The 14,405-nt window shown below is 38.2% G+C and overlaps 2 protein-coding genes across 2 annotated transcripts; both read right to left on the bottom strand.

Annotated features, from left to right (window-relative positions):
* Positions 1–142: 142 nt before the first annotated feature.
* LOC108977537 (beta-mannosidase-like) lies at positions 143–11,769 on the bottom strand. The gene is made up of 13 exons (XM_018947252.1): positions 11,494–11,769; positions 5,933–6,076; positions 5,511–5,865; positions 5,294–5,449; positions 5,038–5,128; positions 4,789–4,966; positions 4,617–4,727; positions 4,247–4,421; positions 3,867–4,183; positions 3,377–3,795; positions 2,900–3,103; positions 2,648–2,830; positions 143–779 (listed from the first exon to the last, which is right to left on the bottom strand). The coding sequence occupies exons 1-13, from the start codon at positions 11,633–11,635 to the stop codon at positions 438–440; spliced, it is 2,817 nt and encodes a 938-aa protein (XP_018802797.1). The 5' UTR covers positions 11,636–11,769; the 3' UTR covers positions 143–437.
* Positions 11,770–13,167: 1,398 nt separating this feature from the next.
* Positions 13,168–13,920, bottom strand: LOC108977551. The gene is made up of 2 exons (XM_018947270.1): positions 13,553–13,920; positions 13,168–13,485 (listed from the first exon to the last, which is right to left on the bottom strand). Exons 1-2 carry the CDS (start codon positions 13,839–13,841, stop codon positions 13,235–13,237), a joined length of 540 nt encoding a protein of 179 aa, XP_018802815.1. The 5' UTR covers positions 13,842–13,920; the 3' UTR covers positions 13,168–13,234.
* Positions 13,921–14,405: the final 485 nt, after the last annotated feature.

The raw sequence follows: 14,405 nt of genomic DNA, 5'->3' as shown, positions 1-14,405 counted from the left end.
CAGCTGTTGAAGGTGCAATCGGCATTTTTTTCAAACTCGCAGATAAAATTGAAGTAACTTAGACTTAGAACAGTTGTCACGGATACATTTTTGTTGGCCGTTGGCGCCAAAAACGATAATGATGCTAAGAAAACACTTGAAATTATTGCATTGAAGGCTTCGTTAATTTGCAGACACTGTACTTTATAACTTAACGAAATATATTTACAATTTTTATAACTTACAATAACAATTACAACATTTGATATAAACAGGTTTTGTCATATTAAGACAGACACACCTGTCAATAAATCTCAAATACAATATATCACAAACACGTACAAACAAATGCACACACTTAACACTATACCTGCATATATTAGATATATAATAGATATAAATGTATATATGTACATATATCTTATGCATTAAACAGCAGTTATCGCAACTTCGTCTTATCACAAGTCCAGTTTTCGGCGTCGCCGCCTTCGTGCGCTCGTTGCATTTTGCGCCTTTTTCGCCGCGTCTGCCAACAGATATTGGTTCATGGTTTGTACTTTTATATTCTCATTCGAGATGCTCATACATTCCGACGGATGTTCATATTCCAAATGCACGATTCTAACGGGATCTGCTTGTATGAAGCCGTTATGTGAGAGTTTATATCTCTTGATTTGCGGATGTACGATTTGTATGAACACGTACAGTGCTGGCGATTTGATGCGGACCAAGAGACTGTAAGCGATCTGGCGTTTTAACGAGAGCGCGTCCTCATTGCAATAGCGCCAGGATATCTCTACCTAAAAGATTTGAAAAATATTTGTAAGAGCGAGGGGTACCAAGTTTAAGATCAATAGCATTTAACATTTATGTACTTAGTGATCATAAAGTACTTTGGAACTAGGAACAAAAATGGAAAGCTGCTCAGGTAGATATCAACAAGAGGCTAACAAAATCTTCGCTTTAAGGAGATGAAGGTCAAAAACACCCACCCCTTCTTATGTTGTTTGTTTTATGAGGCTCTCATTGACCTTTCGCCCTTTAGCCCTTCACAAGTAGTCAGTCAAAATCAGCTAATCTTTAGGTTTGGTTAGGTTAATATGGTAGGCCAATAAGCCACCAGCCATAGACCAGTTTGGTTCTTTGCGATACCAGTTAAAGTTCAGTTGCTAAGTCCGAGAGGTGTAGTAATTGTTTAGGATGACTCTGCGGCCTTAGTATTGATACCTACTCCAGTGTATTTTACTGTGGGGACCCCAGATTCTTACAGTAGTGCTTGTACTTCATTTCGAATTTTTGATTCGGGAATCTCTACTCCTAGCGCGTTATACCTACCTACAAGGTACTTAGTTACCTACTTCACCTACTTCTTAGGATGCATATACAGCAGTCCAACATAAGGAGATAATTGGGAAAACACGTCAGCTTTCGCTAGGAGCCGTCTGCCTGCAATATAACTGCTCTGACAGGAGCCAGCTTGAGATCATGACGTTATAACTAGGAGCTTGCTAGCTAGTTTATATTTAACTCAGTGCATATTTTCTACCATACTTCGTTCAATTCTCGCAATATTTCTCTGTTCTGAACCAAATTTAACAAAGTGCCAAGCTAGCGAATTTCACATCGATAAACGGCACACCCATATTAGGTGAAATCTATACGGTGACCTCTTTCAGGTTGGAAATCTGGATGTTTGCCGATGCATCTAGGTCTTTTGGAGCCCCTTTGTGAAATTCCCGGGACTAAAACGACTCAGTTTATTATATCCTCCCTGAACCATCCTGTGCACCTGCTGAAGTAAGCCAGTTCGATATAGAATATGTTATATATATAGTCTCTTATTCTTCTTCTACCTCATGACAGCTTCTACAATATTCATTCTATGGTATCTACTGGCATATCTGCAATAAAACAGTGAACGATTGGCACACTTAATAGAGTTCCTATGTCATTAATGCCACTTTTGTTCCCTTGTTGAGCAAGAAAGAAATTGACTCCGTCCATACTCAGTTATATCTGTGACATGATTGCCGATTAAATAACTACAAGTAACGAGAGGTGTATTTGGCATATTCTCTCTTTATTGGGTGGTGCCTGATCTGACTACTTCATCTGCTTTACAGTTGCCAGAAGTATTGCTGTGTTCTGGAATCTCTTGCAGATTTATCTTGAAATAGGGTTTTAGATCAAAGAGAGCGAGGCTAAGAGACTTAAATGGTAAGCAATATCTTACTCAGAACAAGATTTTTTTCTTTAATTGTTGTAGTCTCCGCTTCAAGACACTGCATTGATCTAATGGTCGGAAGGCGATTCTGGTATCTATTTTGCTGAAGATACACCACCTACAACTGGAATATTTAGTTTAAACTCGTCCTGCTGTGCTGTGTAGAGCCAACGAGAATAGTTAACATTTTTTTTTATAACATAAGATTCGAAGAGAGTCGAAAATAAGGGGAATATTATAGAGATGGAGGAGAGCATTGTATTAGTCTGAATAATTACTCTAATTCCGGGTTTTCTGAATCACTTCTAAACTCGACAAATATAAACCAGTAGCTATTTAATCTGAATACTTTTTATTTATCGAAATTTTTTTCTAAAATCCGTTGAATTTAGGTGAAGACTTCGTCTTATTTAATTACAACATATGATATATAGAAGTACTTACCGTTATTTCCGGATCAGTTATGCCCACAATGTTCTTCATATTTGTGGGTAAGAAAAATGTTGACGCCAGTACATCTCCGTTAGTGTTACTCAGCGTAAATTCTAAAAAGCAGTTATTAACAGTAAATGGAGAAGATATGATTTCATCCAGCGGCACAGAGCGCGTCTGCGCCGAATTTGTCTCCTGAAACACGAGAGATGTCAAATGCATGATCGGTTAGTTGCACAACATTGGATTTGCACTTGAACTCACCAAAACTTCATCGCGAGTAGTCGATTTTCTGCTAATCAATTTATCCCAATAGTAGAAATTTATCGTCTCTACATATTTGCGCGCATCAGAATATTCCGTGTACTCTTCTCTGATCAACGTTATATTGATGCTCTCATTGTTGGCATCATTCAAAGCGACTATATAAAGTGGAGCGAAGAATTCCTTGGACCAATAGTAAAGAAGCTGAAAGAAAAGTGAAAGTTATATAAATGATAAGATCAATCCAGCCTCGAATGAGAGAAATCTTCTCTTAACGAACAATAACCTTCCATTCCGTTGGAAAGACCAGATGGAGAAGGACTTGGCTATATGTATGTGGAACCTCCAATTGGTTCCCAACAGTGAAAAGGAAGAACGATTGACGCGCTGTTATAAATTCGCCAATTAGGAAGACGAATATTCCTTGGATTCTTCCGCAAAATTTTTCAGTCTAAAAAAAAAAAAAAGCATACATACCTTAAAATTGCCGTAGTAGTCAATGCTGGACCAAGTGGGAGCCACCCATACGTCATTCAAATGCCAATATAAGGCACCCATCGTACGACGATTTACACTCTGACTGCGAAATAGGTCCGTGCCTGTTTTAACGGCCATAGCTTGTGTAAGCTGACTGAAGTAGACCAAGTCGTTGATGTCCTGTTCCCAGCTGGATGCACGAAACGGTATATGGCGTTCGATTAATTGCAACATCGGCGTCATACCAAGTGGGTCATGCTGCCGATGTTTTATCAAATCGGCAATAGTGTCATTTGTCGTCATAGTCAGATTCCACGAGGTTATTGCCGGCATACTCTGAAAACCATATTCGCTGACAAAGCGTGCGCGTGGGTATATATCTGGATCGCAACCATCGATATCTTCCTCCCAAAAGTGCACTGTTTAGAAAAAAAACGAAAAGAATACAATATTTTCCGACTTTTCTACTTTCCACAAATATACAACTAACCATCGCCATAGTTGATGCTCTGCAAGTCGAGTGGCAAATCTTTCTTGTTCTCCTCAATACCCTTCGATGGTGTTGAGATCATTGGTCCAGGACGCGGATCGAAGGAATTGCGTGAAATGACATTTAGCTCGGGTTTAATTGTGCCCATGAATAGTTGTTTGTACTCGTTTTCTAAGCGTTCGTATTCTAGCGCTGAGCCAAAATCATTTTTATGCGTCACTAGAAACAATTCAATCTCATCGTTTGTCACTATTAATATTAAAGAAGGATGTGACGCGAGAAATTTGGCATTCTGCGATGCTTCAACACGAATTGAACTATTTGAAAAAAGTTTTATAAGAACTTCTAACTTTAGTATGGAATTATATTTTTTTACTTACTCGAGGAAGAGGTTAGAAGCTGGATATGTGGAATTAGTGAAAGTCATATCCTGCCAAACCAGCAAACCCAACTTGTCTGCGGTATCGTAGAAGGTTTTTGACTCGTAAAGACCTCCGCCCCAGACACGTATCATATTCATGTTCGCCTCGTGAGCCGAACGCAAAATGTATTCCACTTTATTCAGAAAATAGAAATTTTGCAATTTTTTTCAAGAAATGATTGTTAGAAGACAAAGATACTGTCAATAAGCTATCGGTAGTGGCTCTCTAAACTGACGTCACAAAGAACGCGTAAAATATACTATACGTGCAATCTTTCTAATCTCAATCTGCTGTTGTACTCTATATTAACTAAAAGTTTTAGACTCACCAGCTTCAGCGTCATCATATTTTTCGGGCAATATATCGACTGGTAGATATGTCGCACCCTTTATGAAAATTGGCACATCATTGACCTTGAAATAGAATGTCCGACCCTGCCCTGTAAAACCGTTGTTTTTTTTTTTAAATATATTTTATATTGCTTTTATAAAGTTATCCACCTTCTTCGGGATCCTCAACTAATCCCACAGTTCTAAAACCAATATAAACTAATTTTTCTGAAATCGTTTTTGCCATCAATTGCGGCTTTTCCGTCTTAGCCCAACAGTTTGCGGACACAAATATTGGGTAGAGATTCGGGTCGCCATAGCCGTTAGGCCACCATAGTTTGACTGATTCCTATATGTGCCGTTATACAACTTTTGCGATTATTTAAGGTTAATTTTAGGTTAAGTTCTTGCAAAGCTCACCTTGGGCACCGGTACTTCGAATGTGACTTTGGCCGCTTGATAACTTATAGTTTTTAGACCCACCTCATGTGGGTTTTCATCTAATAGGTCGCTGTAATGTAAATCAAGAATTGTTTTAGACGTTAGTTTGATGATTCCAACAGAAGTTAAAGGGGATAAGTGGTTCAACATTAACTTTGTTTAGTCAAAAAAAGGGGGACTATATTGAAGATTTATCTTCTCAGTTCGAGTTTGCCTTAGGACTATTTTTACTTACGGTGCAAATAAAGTAATATTTCCAAAGAAGTCATACGATAAATTCGTATCAAAGAATGCATGCACATCCATGATCCAGTGCGTAGTATTAGGCACCACCGCAATATCGACTACACGCAAAATAGCGACCTCATAATACTCCAAAGCTATAGTTTTCCTACAAAAAAGTATATTATTTACTTAAATTTCAAAGAGCGACTTGAGTGCCTTTGACCTACCATATACCCATCGAGGGCACTGCTGGTCCTACATCACTGCCAAAACTCATCTGCATCTTACGCAACATATTCCGATGACATTCGCCTCGAAAAGCCTTCGATGGACATTCTGGTGGCGTTTTCGTCCATGGCGCTTGTTCGCTCACCAGTGCTTTGGCTCTCCAGATAGGTGATTGAATTTCTATTTCTAAGATATTTTCTTGCTTTAAGAGACGCAACACATCGAAATTGTAACGCATGAACATATTGTCCGTTTTGCCAATATGTACGCCATTTAGTCGTATGGTCGACACTGTGTCAATGCCGTAGATCGTCAGATTGATCGCGTTCACATTTGCAAAGTCTTCTTCTTCGACTGGGGTTAATCGGTTAATGGGATTATTATATATTTAGATGTTCATGGATTGAGAGGCTTATATTACCGTTAAAATGCTTTGTAAAAGTCCAATTATCGTAAGCGATCCAACGCAGATTTACATCGTTTTTCGACTGCAATACATCGCCATATTCTGAGCTCAGCGCCGAGTAAACGCTTATGGGAATTTTGAGTCCCGTCTTCGTTATTGCTGTGAATAAGGAGAGTAATAAGTTTTGAAATTATTTTATTTGTTACTGATATACAATAGGGACGCTACGAAAGAAGACTGATAGGGATAGCAAGCGACGCCATGTTTTCCACACTCTTTTGAAATTTCTTTTCAGTAACGTTTGCCATTTTATAGGTTGAATAGATATACGATGCAACAACTAGTCGAAGTTATTAAAATTTACTACCGCTCCTGTCAGATCAACAATTGAGTGTCTAATGGAATAACTGTTGCCGCTAGCGCATCAAGTGGCGAATATCGTGAATTGGGCTGAGCAACAACTTGAAAATCATCCGAATTTACATCTAAAAACATCTTCAGCGATGAGGCTCATTTATGGTTGCCTCAATAAGCAAAATATTATTGGTCAGGGCAACAATCCACATGTACTCCATGAGTCATCATTGCATCCTCAAAAAATTACGGTTTAGTGCGGTCTATGGACCGGCGGCGTCATTAGGCCCTACTTCTTCCGTTATGATCGAGACCGGCACGTTACTGTGAATGGAAATTGCTACCGCTCAATGATAACCGAATATTTTTGGCCCGAATTGGTTGATATGGACTTAAACAATATGTGGGTACCAGCATAGCGGCGCTACAGCGAATGTCGATTTATTGCAAACCATGTTTGATGAACGTGTTATCTCACGAAATGGTCCAGCCAATTGGCCGCCTCGGTCGTGCAATTTGACTATTTCTTCTAGGGCTACGTCAAGTCTATGATCTATGCCAACCAGCCAGCGACGATTGATGAGCTTGATACGAATATCGAATTGCAGAAGTGTCGATGGATTTATGCTTGAAAACTGTTGAAAATTGGGTTCAGCATTTGGACTTCTGCAAGCCTGCCGTTGCTGGCTATGCAAAAAAAAAAAAAAAATATCGAGTTCCATTCTTCATTGATTTCCCAAACCGGTTTGTTTTTTTTACTTAGAAAATTTGAAAAACCCGTTCTAAGCTTCCTTAAGTTACTTTAATGCCTAGTGTTTTTTTTTTATCAAATTTTCCTCCAACTTATCTCAGCAGATTCCAACATCATTAGTTTGTACAAACTATATACGACTTCCTAAGATGGTTTGTTTAAGGGGTTACATGGGTTCCAAATAGTTGTAATTGAAAAAAAAAATCCTTCATCAAAGTCTTTAAGAATTGTATCTCAAAGACTAGTGTAAAATTTCATTAAAATCGGTGAAGTGTTCTTGAGAAATCTTGCAAGCCTAGAGAGCACTTAAGTTCTCGAGGCTGTATCTCCGAAACTATTACTCGAATAAACTCGAAAATTTAGGACTATATTCTATAGGTGAGAGACAAAAAAAAAATAATTTGAATTTTTGAAAATCGTAAACCCATGTAATCCCTTAAAGAAATTTCGCTTCAGAAGCTTTTTTATCATAGCAAATACTGTTGCAAGGTGTTTCATTTTCAAATTTTGGTTCAATATTACTCAGATTTTATCTTTGATATGACATTCGCTTAAGTGTTTTTTTTTATGTGATTAAATACTTAATTAATGAAACACTTGCCAATCAAAAGATAACTGTTATTAAACGTGTAAATACTTTAGCGTTTAAGATACGAAGAAATAGGGTTTTGTTGAAAGAAATATTTTAAGAGGTTTGTTGGTACCGAAAGTATTTTTCGAGTTCCTTTTGAACATTGGTGTCTTCAGACACCTTCAAAGAAAAGCAGAGGTATTACAAAAGGCACAAAGTGACTTAAAAGGTATATTATTTCTAGGTTGAAAATTCGTCTTGAAATTTTTGAATGATATTATTGCTTTCAAATCAAAGAAACATCATTAAAACTATCGAGCAAGTAACTATTTGAGTGGCCTCAATTTTTCGGAGAGTTAGAGAGATTCTGGAAAGTTCCCACATGTGTTCTTTGCAGTTACTTGCATTTATGAAAAGAATTCATATATATCGAAGGGCTAAAATGTATGATATTATAGCAAACCGAATAGCAAACGTTACTGTAAAATCAGGAAATTAATTGGGTTGAGACTTATATCTCAAACTCTCCAAAGTATTATTTTGAGAAATTATAAAATTTTATTTGTTCGTTTTCAATGTATCAAGCTATATTGCTATTCTGTGCTAACGAGAGCGCCCATTAGAGCAAATGGTATTCGGAAAGGGCAAAGTCTAGGCTATAAGACGGGTGAGGTAAAACTCAACCGCTGTTTTAACCAGTCTTATAACCTGCTAGTTCCGGGGGTTCTTCGGCAATCACATCTATTTGATAAGTACTCCACCTTAAAGTGCCGACGTGAAATCCAATGATTTAATTTTGGTTGTTTTGCGGAACAGGAACATATTAACTAAGAGCTCTGACATCTGAAGAGGCAGTTGATGCATTCAAAAGGAGGAGGTACTTTAATGAAAGTGGCATAATTACTTCGACATTTGGTTCAAATCCATTCAAAGGTATATGTATATATGTATGCTTTTTCTCTAATCCTGAAATGTAAAAGCAACTGATTAATGACTAATGAAATTTCTTCCCAGCGAACATTATTTTGAGATCTGAGAACAGAAAATCGTCGCTGTGGTCAGATCTTTTTCGTCGAATGCGATTTTATCCTTTAACCAGCCCATGAACGCTTTGTAATAGTCGCTGCTACGGTTCTTCCATTTTCAAGGTAGTCAGAAAAAGTATCTCCCGCGCATCCCAAAGTACAGACGTCACAACCGTGGCAGTCCCGTGATGCGCTTTTTCAGGATTTTTTCGACGCAAAAGCATCTACAAAAACAGCTACGAATCATGAACTCTTCGTGGTTTTTAGTCAAAAGTAAGATCTCGCGAACCCCCATTTTGCACAGATCTTTCTCATACCCCAATATACGTTAAAGACAGGAAGTACACCTTCTGTTGATATCCTTAGAATATCTGCTATCTCGAACCACTTCACTTTATGGTCATCCAAATTAATTTTCGCGCTTTTTTGATGTTTTCGTCGGTTGATGTAATTAACAAACTAATGACTTACTGGAGGTTAGGCTAACTAAAAATTTAGTTAAATTTATAGATTTAATTCCAGTAGCGCCAGCTAAGACTCAGGCTGCGGAGTTGTCCATTGATTACATCTGCTTTCTACTGATATTTCTGCTCAAAACTGTTAGGTAATAGCCATTTGGCAGTATCTTGAAATTCGAGGATCCGAACTTTTATATCTGGATTACGAAGTTACCAGGGTATGCCACTTCGAAAAGCTAATTACTAATTACCCAAAATTTCGAATACCTGCGAAAGCTCCCTTCGCCGGCATTTAATTAGTAAATCTTTATTTACGGTGATTCCCTAAAAAATCGCATAAAAATGTTCGCTATAAACAGGTCGCCTTATCGAAACTCCCATGGCACGATTATTAGCGTTCAAAAGCCACTCAATTAAGCACAATGTTGACATAGTACAAACAAACAAAAATTTTCTTATCTTATCAGCGTCACACTTGAATGTTCCAGCCACTTTCTACACTTTGATGATATTGATTAATGTTATTGAGTTTTGATCACGCTGCTTAACAAATATACGGCATGCCTGTATATAAAACAAACTGATAACACCGATGATTTATCATAAACGGAAGGATATGACATAGATACAATACTTTTTGAAGTTGATCCGGCAAATACTAGTTCCGAAAATATGAGATATAACGCACTTTTAAACATAGATTCTCTCTCGACTTTCAAATTTCAAACACTTATCGAAACGTTCTCAGAATCCGGAAGAAACTTTCTCCGAAACGCTTGCACCGAACGATTTGAAATTTTTACATAATCTTTGTTGAAACATTTGTTGGGTAATGTTGAAGGAAATAAGCTCTTTTGAGCATAAATTCAATGAACTGCATAAAAAAAAAAATTTATTCACTCAAAGAACGAGTTTTTTTTAGTGAGCCGCCATTTTGTCAAAAATAAAAGTTTTGACTCGCTTTTCGATCATTATCTGTATTCATCTATTGAAATAATATTTGTTTATATAATTTTAAGACAATTTTTATTTCTGCTTAATCTTCTCCACCAAACAGTCTTTTTCGGAGGTCCTCCTAGGGATCGACTCGGCATCAAGGAAATCCAAAGTTTTTCAAATGAATCACCGTTTGAAAGAAAACGCTTTGTTTTTACTTGCAAGTGGATAGAAGATAGATAGCTAGAAAATAATTGAGGTTTTGCATTAAGATCTATGGTCTACTGTGCCTTCTCCTATATCACATATGGTCACTGAGGTCCAGCAGTCTGAACAATTGCAGAAGCTTACTGAGTGCGATGGAGGTTATGTGATCCCTGTCAATGTAGATGGAGCCAAATGCCTTGAACCTGCTTCTACAAATTGCTTGGCAATCAGGTGTTCTGGAGCTTCTGGTTCAGTGTCGCAAAACCGGCAAATTGCTCAAGAGTGTTTTTTGAGCCTGTAGTGGCCAGTATAGTGCGGAGTAGGTTGATTATATCTCTCAACCTTGCTATGGTTATAACCTTGTAAAGCAACTTGACGAATTCCTCTTGTTTGCTGCCAGTGCCACTATCTCCTCACTCTCTCTTGGTGTGAAGTAACTCCTTTATGGAATGGATGTCCACCACAATGCATGATTGTACTCCCATCATCTTGGAAGCTTCCAAAGAGCGGGCTAGTTTGTCGGCCAGCTCATTCCCGACTACCAATTTTGCTCCGGCATCTAGGTGAGTCAGGTGTACATGATTGGAAACTGATAGGCGTTTCAGCCTTCCTATACAGTCTTTCACAAATAGCGATTTGACTTCAAAAGCTGAGATGGCGTTTAGTGCCGCTTGACTTGACTCGTCACTGTACCACTGGATAGTTCTGTTCTCAGTAATAGACCGAGCGTGGGATCACTCCACTCCGCGTTATTTCCGAGAGTAACTTTCAACTTTTTTTTGTAGTTTACCCTCTTCGTAGCACCGTCTCTTGGAAGAAGTGCCAGTGGTTTGTTTTTCTCTAAGCCTTTCATTTGTTGAGACCACATGGGGATATAACCCCGTAAGTCATGATATGATTTTTCGTGTTATTTATTTGTATACCACTTTAACTAACTGAAATTGTAACCGTTTTTAGAAGAATCACCATTGTGCATTGTACTTATGTACATATAAATTTCCATGATTCAACACCAAAAATTATATTGAGTATTCCAAATTGTTAGATATTTTTCGATTGATACACTGTATCACTATAGTTCTGTGGAAATGTTACAAGCGTGTTCTTTATTTTCATATAGTATATCATAAAGGCTTGCCGGAAAAGTAAACAAAATTGTTATCACAGAGGGTGTGAAATTAAATCACAAAAGTGATTTTACATATGAAATCATGGCACGAAAATCAAACCGATTCGATAAGTTTTTTTAATTTTTCTTGAAATCTTTCACTTACAGCCATTTTGATTGCTTAATGTCCACAAAGTGGTCAACTCCACCACACTCACTTTTTCGCCACACGCCAGAAAAATATTTGTCAGACTAAATAAAGCGGTTATTGCATATAAAATTTCATTAAAGGCAGCAAACATTTTCATGCCTTTTCTGCAGATAACGCATTTCGGCAACAATTAATGCAAAATATATGAAAAAGAGAGAAGCAAACAGAAAAAAATGTTATTTTATCACGCGTTTAAACAATTTCTAATTGGAAATCAATCGACTTGTCAGCACGCAGTCCCGATATCAACTAATAGACTGATTACGGAGTGCAAAAGTATGGGCTTCAGGTGCCTATGAGTGGTATCTGTATATACTCGCACATTTGTGTGTAATATATTTAGGAGTCCATAACTGTTATTGTTTATATTTTATATCAACTTAATTGACATATCGCAATCGAAGTGATCGAATGCCTAATTTAAAATTAAAGTAGTCATATTTACCGTTTGAGAGTGTGGAAAATTGAGAGGGTTTCTTGAACCATTTTTGTATTGAAGGCTTATATGGAACTTTTGAAAAAATTAAAACAAAATTTATGCATAGTCTACTCGTTACATATACTTTATACAGAACCGTGTATCATTTTAATTTGCTTAAACTTCGTTATTTTCGATAGAGTTATTTAAAGTACTATTAAGGTTGGGTTTAACGGAAGAGATGTTGAAAATAATCATAATATCCTAAAGGGCTTATATGACGCCCGCTCGCAGCCACATCTCTGTAGACAGTTGTTGTTGATAAACTTCAGCGAATCCTCAAACCGAATATGTCGGAATGGCTTCGCTGACGCTTCAAATCTTTTAGCTTTGCCCTAGACCTTACACAGGTTGGCTACCGTATCTTACACAGGAGTTGGGTATAGTCCTACGACCCCAATTCTTGCCAGCAGATGCTACTTTCGACTGAGTAGCCAATTGGAAAGTAAAGTCCTCTCATAATGAACAAATACAAAACTATATAAGTCACTCATCATCCGCGCCCTGGCACCAATACATAGATCCATAACCCACACACATGGACGATGACAACATCCGATGTGTCGAGTTTTCGAGAGAAAGGTTATGTGGAACAATTATGGCTCTTTGCGCATTGAAAACGGCGAATACCACAGTCGATTGTCAGCGAATAAAGAGACAGCGGCTTCGGTGGATGGAAGAAAGCTTGAATGTTTTCGATTCAGTACCCATCGGCGGAAGCAGAGTCTCCACTACGTTGGAAGATGAAGAACTTCATTACTTCAGAGTAAGAGGTAGATCTCCATTTCGTTAAGACCAGGTGGAGAGGGACCGCGCTTGAATTCTCTAATTGGCGTCAAACTCCGACGTTCGGTGCGTAGGTTTAAAGGGGCTTGCACAGAGGTGGTTTGTGTTACGCGAATACTCTTTACATGACGGGCATATGTTAGTAAGTTCTGAATAGGTAGACGCTTAGTCTACTGCAATATTCAGATCGAAGTCTGTACCGTTAAATCTTACTTCCTTTTAGTTAAATCAAAAATGTCTTACTATTTAAGATCTATGCGGCAATTCTTATTTCTTAGCACTACCGATTCTATAAAAGTTTTCACTTTTATTCGCTGTTCCAGTACTTTCTTTCTTTCTTCTTTGCTAAGAAGTCAAATAGATCATGGCTTATTTCAAACAATTTATTTTATACCTCATCATATCAATTCACATAAACAACGATTCTTGTTGTCAAACTGAGAAGACATCAGCAATATATCGGAACGTATTTGTTTTATAGGCGGTCAGCTGCAGACCAATAGATCCATAACCCACACCGCCCTCTATTACACGACAATCCAAATCATTAGAGGTCATCCAAACGTCCACTTGCGCGAACGCGATCTCATAACCGGTGCCCGATTTGGGGCAACGCAGTTTCAAGTTAACATCGTGCGGTGTCTCCCAGCGTGTGTTATCCTCGGCGAAGCACATGACGTTCTCTGCAAAGACGCAAATTCCAATTTAATACCATACTCTCAATAATCTATATAATTTTGTTCTACTTACGGGTGCGCTTTTTGCCCACCGTGCAGAGGTAATGATACTCGTTGTTATCGTCCAAAGTGCTGGTGATGTCCATACGTTGTGCGATCATCTCGAATTGCGCTTCGCGTTGCTCGGTGGTGCCATCGGCCTGAGGCGTTGTCGTCGCTATGTTGGCTTGAGGATCCTTTGATGATTCAATGACTTCCGTTGTTATCGAAATGGGTTTGGTGGTTGTTGGCTTTGAGGTATCCGTAGCGGTGGCCACACCAGCCAATAGAACGCACAACAAAAATTTTGTGTAGGCAAGCATATTTTTCGTTAGAATCACACGTCGGTTCACGTTAACTCGGCGAATAATGTCAACTGTTGTCTTCGAGGTCTCTTCTTTTACTTTTATATCAGAACTTCCTTGCCACTGCTGACACACATTTATATATACGTATAGAGAGGTGCGCACCATGGCTTTTAAGTGTGCCAATAGCTGCTCGAAAAGAGTTCTTTTCCTAAATGTGGCAATAAGTGTGTGTGTCAGTAAGGCGCTTGCATTCGCTCGCCCACTTGCTTACTTCTTTATGTAACATTATATATTTTAAATGACGACACAGTGTGTAACAGCGGTTGGCATTTAACTTATCGCGAAAGCACCGTTGTGTTATGGAATTCGCCCATATACTCAAGAGTTGCGCTAGAAGTGGAGGCTCCGCTGAGAATGGCGCTGGTGGGCCTAGATCACGCAGCGCAAATGTCATTGCACCGGAAAATGTTTTATTACGATCGATTAGCTATATACGAGCAGTACTTGCTTATTTCTTGCTCCAATTATGGTCAAGTTTATTGTTATATACTTAAGTATTTATTTTGGGGTATGCATTAC

The sequence above is a fragment of the Bactrocera latifrons genome, unplaced genomic scaffold (genome assembly GCF_001853355.1).
Source record: "Bactrocera latifrons isolate USDA-ARS-PBARC rearing strain unplaced genomic scaffold, ASM185335v1 scaffold_91, whole genome shotgun sequence".
Taxonomy (NCBI): domain Eukaryota; kingdom Metazoa; phylum Arthropoda; class Insecta; order Diptera; family Tephritidae; genus Bactrocera; species Bactrocera latifrons.
This window is presented reverse-complemented; position numbering and strand designations above follow the sequence as displayed.

What these genes read in the sequence shown, in the direction of transcription:
- LOC108977537 (XM_018947252.1), bottom strand. Translation starts at nt 11,635, where the DNA reads ATGAAAATGTTTGCTGCCTTTAATGAAATTTTATATGCAATAACCGCT. An exon ending in GTGCCCTCGATGGGTATATG is followed by an intron (nt 5,450 to 5,510) that starts GTAGGTCAAAGG and finishes ACTTTTTTGTAG; the next exon opens with GAAAACTATAGCTTTGGAGT. An exon ending in CTACTCGCGATGAAGTTTTG is followed by an intron (nt 2,831 to 2,899) that starts GTGAGTTCAAGT and finishes CTCGTGTTTCAG; the next exon opens with GAGACAAATTCGGCGCAGAC.
- LOC108977551 (XM_018947270.1), bottom strand. Translation starts at nt 13,841, where the DNA reads ATGCTTGCCTACACAAAATTTTTGTTGTGCGTTCTATTGGCTGGTGTG. An exon ending in GGTGGGCAAAAAGCGCACCC is followed by an intron (nt 13,486 to 13,552) that starts GTAAGTAGAACA and finishes GCGTCTTTGCAG; the next exon opens with AGAACGTCATGTGCTTCGCC.